Raw genomic sequence first — 5137 nt, forward strand, 5'->3', positions numbered from 1 at the left:
TTCGAAAGCTAAAAATTTTAGCTTTTAAAAAAAGCAGAAGTCAAAAACCAAATATTTTTTTCAAAAATCAAATATTTTTTAAAAAATCTAAATAGCTGTAACTTTTATAAAAAGTACTTTTAAAATAAGGAAGTGATAGAAAGAACTTCCTTGAAAAGGCAATACAAACGAGCCCAAATATGTGATTACTAAATAGCTTTTAGCTTTTCTTTTTAAGCTCTTTTTTTTAACTTTAACTTATAAGTAACTTCTAGCTTACAAAAGAGAAGATCTAAACATGATCTTAGTTTAATACTTTGTTTTATCATCCTTCCCTTGCTAGCTATTTATAGAGCCTCCATATTTGGAGAGCAAATGTCTCCCCCTAATGGAATTAAGCGCTTCCACTCTTGTACTGAACCCTGCATCACAGCCACATGAGGAGCCCAAGGATGAGAATGGGGCTTTTGTTTTTGACACAAATTTGCTTCAAAAGCAAGAGCACATGCCCAAAGAGTTCGTCTGGCCATCTAAGGACTTGGTTAACACCACACAAGAGGAGCTCAAGGAACCCCTCATAGACTTAGACATCATGAACAAGGGTGACGAGGAAGCTATTGCTTCAGCTGCTGAGCTTGTGAGAACAGCATGCTTGAAACATGGCTTCTTTCAAGTCATCAACCATGGTATTGACCCAGATCTTATACATGGTGCTTATCATGAATTTGACTCCATTTTCAACCTCCCCATCAGCAAGAAACTGAGTGGTAGAAGAAAACCTGGTGGAGTCTCAGGCTATTCAGGTGCTCATGCAGATCGATATTCATCCAAGTTGCCATGGAAAGAGACATTTTCTTTTCTATATAATCACCAAAACAACTCCGAGTCCCAGATCGTTGACTACTTCAACTCTGTCTTAGGAGAAGACTTTCAACACACAGGGTAAGAGCCACATTGAATTGATTTTTCATCATGATATGACAATGTCCATTTTTGGACCAACAATAATGTCCTTTACAAAAAAATTTCTTTACGACCCCACTTGCACCCTTTTGCAGTATTATTAAAATCGGTCCGGTCAATGATTCGGTTAAGGTACTGGATCACTGGTTCAACCAGTGAGTCACCGGTTGAATTGTATGACCCGATAGTTATAAATCTATAATTTATATTAAAAAATTATAAATATATTCAAATAGCTGAAAAAATTATACAAATTTTAAATATTTTAATATAAAAGTAATAAATTATACATTATTGTCCAATAAAGAATCAAACAAACACATAATACTTGTTATATTAGTGTTTCAAGTTCGGTAAACGACATATCTAACTATCAAATCAAAATTTCGTGTATAGTACATAACTGGGATAATATTAATATTGTTGATGCATAACTTGTGTAAGTTAATAAGTATTAGATCACTCAAACATGTCGATTATGATTTATTTATTGTTTGGAAAACTTTTTTTTTTGAAAATATTTTTTTTAAAAAACCCAGGTCGGATCACCGGTTTTTCATCAAAACCGACTGGGTCGCACTGAGTCTGATACTTGACTGATCTAATGTGATAACTGAATCGATCAGGTGACCGGTTCACCGAATTCCAGATCGACCCGGCCGGTCCGTCCTCTTTTCACAACATTGCCCTGTTGTGACCATAGCCCACACAGGAAGTACTTGAACGAGGACAACCAACTAGTTGATTCATATGCCACAATTATTGCAAGTCAAAATGCACTAAAATTGACTTAATAATTAGCTAATAGATAGTGTTCAACAATTTCATTGGACATGGTTTATTTTATTTTATTTATTTAAATTTTAATTGGAATAATAATAGGTGGGTGTTTCAGAAGTACTGTGAAGCAATGAAGGAATTATCTTTATTAATTATGGAGCTATTGGCCATTAGTTTGGATGTGGATCGTTTGGATTATCGAAGATTTTTCCAAGATGGTAACTCAATAATGAGGTGCAACTACTATCCAACTTGCAACAATCCCAGCCTCACGCTTGGCACTGGCCCTCACACTGACCCAACCTCAGTTACCATTCTTCATCAAGACCAAGTTGGAGGTCTTCAAGTTTTTGCTGATAACAAATGGCTCGCTGTTCGCCCTCGACCTGAAGCCTTAGTCATAAACATAGGTGACACTTTCATGGTATATAACTTCTCTTCTCTCTCTCTCAACCTTATGTTATCATCTTAATTCTTATCTTGTTACATACTTTTTCTTGATCTTAAATGATGCCTTATATATGTCTTTTAACTTATGTTACCTTTCATTCATCTAAAAGGGCAAGCTAAATCCTAATTAAGGTTATGCGTCCGATTAGCGCTAGGAAAAGGAATATTGAATAGTACATATAGCATGCAATAAAAGACACTAAGACAGATGATTTATTTTTATTATTAATTAAGCTTTGACGGTAACACTCTATAGAGTTTGGACTTACTATATATTATTAATTTGATTTGAGTTAGAGAATAACTCTCATCAAATATATCATAAGATATAATCAGCATTATTCTATTAACCTAAAAGTTTTATAACCTCTTACAACATTATTTTTCATCAACGATTTTCGCGATTCAACAGTTATGATTTATTAGAAATTAATAAATGAGATCCAATAAATCATAACTATTAGATTGGTAGAAATTAACGTTAAAAAATATAATTTAACTTTTATTAAGATGTTGTAAAACTTTTAGGTTATTTAACACTCTTCCATAAGATATAATTTAAAATGAATTTATAATTTTATTTTGAACGCATTATATATGAATCAAATTTAATTTATTAACTTTACTGAATAACATGATTTCTCGCTTTATAAGCAATAGATAAGATCAATAAAATGGTTTGACTAACTAAGAAAAAATTGTAAAATCATATAATTAATATTAAAATCAAATTAAATCTATTAATTTGACTATATTTAAACAGATCTAGCTACGTGTACACAAATAAACATTTCAAATTAATTACACAAATTTCTATATATGTATGTCATTTATAGCTACAACTTAAGTTAGAGTTTTACCCTATAAAGATTGGTCGCAGTAAAATGGATTGCAATCTCTTATTACTAAAACCTGAATTAGTAATATTAAGTTCTTTTAAAATTGCTTAATTTTAACACTTTCACTCAACTCTTTGTAAAGATTAAAAAAAAAAAATAGTTATTTTATTTAAGCTTTTTCGTTAAATTCAATTATGCCGTGCGTGCAATCACATGTACAGTTACTTGCAGCACCATTAGGCAGTGTACATCGATATATCAAGGGTTTTATAAGAGTAATGTTATAAGAAAAATAATACTGTAATGTTATAGAGATTCGTTTCGCGTGCCGGAGTTTTTTTTTTCTTCAAAAAATGTGGACCCCACAAAATATTGTATGTGTAGGAAATTTTATTATGTCATGTTAAATGACAAATGCAAACTTCATATATCAATTATAGTTACCAGTATTTTTTGACTATTCCCATTTTTAAGGCTCGCTTGTGTTACTTTTTTTTAAGAAAAAAATATATCATAGAAATGTTAAGACAGTTAAATAATTTTTTCCCAAATTTTAAAATTAAAACTTTTTTAATGCTTTTATCCTAAAATTAAAAGATTAGCTTCTAACAAAAATTAAAAAAAAAAACTGCATTATAGTCATTATGTAATATATATATATATATATATATATGACCCCAATATTAAAGTATTTTGTCTACTATTTGTTTCATTGTTCGATATCCATATTTAAAATTTTGTAAATCATGACTAGATTAATACGTATAGGAGGCCTACATTTCTACTTTTGTAATTAATATTTGATTGCTTGCAACATTAGTTAGGCTGCCTTTATACCATTATAATTGATGCGTAATAGGAGGCTTATATTTTTATTTTTCCCTAACGCCCCAAAAGTGATAGGTTTGATTTATTAATTAGAAATTAACCAAATGAGAACCAGTGAATAAATCTATAGACTTATTGTCTTAAGATTTTGGGTTGATGTGTTATGCCAAGCCCAATTATTATCATTTGTTATTTGATCCATGGAAGTATCCTTTATAAAGGATTTTGGGTTTGCCAAACCATTTTAACAGTGAAAATGAAAACAGAAAATAAACATGATTCAGGTTTTATGGCATAAAATCTGAACGTATTTAGGTGAGACATAGGAGTTTAATACATTGGCCTTTTTGGTGTTTAGGCGTTGTCAAACGGAAGATACAAGAGTTGCCTGCATAGGGCATTGGTCAACACATACAGGGAGAGAAGGTCACTGGTTTACTTTGTGTGTCCAAGAGAAGACAAGACAGTGAGGCCCCCAGACAATATGTTAAGCAAAAATGAGCCAAGGAAGTACCCTGATTTCACATGGTCCAATTTGTTTGAATTCACGCAGAAACACTATAGAGCTGATGTTGCTACCCTCCAAAGCTTCATTCAGTGGCATTGCTCTTCCAACTCATCCAACTTTTAGTTACTTTCACCTTCTGATTATTATTAGGGTTTAAAGTTTCTAAAATTACTTTAGATAATTTTATCTAATATTTATTAAAATACACACACAAAAATGTGTGGGGCTCATATTTTCTTTTTCTTTTTTTCTCTTCTCTCTACATGGACCCCACACATTTGTGTGTGTATTTTGATGAACGGTAAATAAGTTATCTGAAGTAACTTTAGACTTTAAACTCTAATTATTATTAGTTTCAACTTCTACTACTCTTTCATTCTGCATATTCTGTCTAGCTAGTGGTACCCGTTATATATAATTATAATAAAGGAAGAAGAATTCTTATGTTGCAGGAGAGTTCTGTTTTCATGTTAGTGAGAGTTTGTTTTACGTGCAATAATTTTTTTTGTTTTCTTTATTTTTTATGAGTGGGCCCCACCATGAATTTGAGTGTATAGAAAACTTCTCTCCTCTCCAATAACACGAGAAAAGCATTTCCCTTATAATAATTATCTTGTGTATACTAGGTAATATTATATGGGCTTATCATTTTTGCAGTCGTCGTAGATAACACTCTCTACAGCTGACACAGAAAAGTGGGCCCACGACGTTTTAAAAAAAAAAAACAAGAATCCGGTGCCGTATCCTAGGATCCGGACGCGGATCCTGACTAGCTGTAGGTGCAGTGGGT

The 5137-nt window shown here is 31.8% G+C and overlaps 1 protein-coding gene across 1 annotated transcript; it reads left to right on the forward strand.

Moving 5' to 3' along the window:
- Nucleotides 1-367: 367 nt before the first annotated feature.
- Nucleotides 368-4470, forward strand: LOC133293750 (gibberellin 20 oxidase 2-like). The gene is made up of 3 exons (XM_061492353.1): nucleotides 368-921; nucleotides 1825-2146; nucleotides 4198-4470. The coding sequence occupies exons 1-3, from the start codon at nucleotides 368-370 to the stop codon at nucleotides 4468-4470; spliced, it is 1149 nt and encodes a 382-aa protein (XP_061348337.1).
- Nucleotides 4471-5137: the final 667 nt, after the last annotated feature.

Source organism: Gastrolobium bilobum, unplaced genomic scaffold (assembly GCF_033153095.1).
Source record: "Gastrolobium bilobum isolate Gb01-03AN ecotype WA unplaced genomic scaffold, APGP_CSIRO_Gbil_v1 utg89416, whole genome shotgun sequence".
NCBI classification, from domain to species: domain Eukaryota; kingdom Viridiplantae; phylum Streptophyta; class Magnoliopsida; order Fabales; family Fabaceae; genus Gastrolobium; species Gastrolobium bilobum.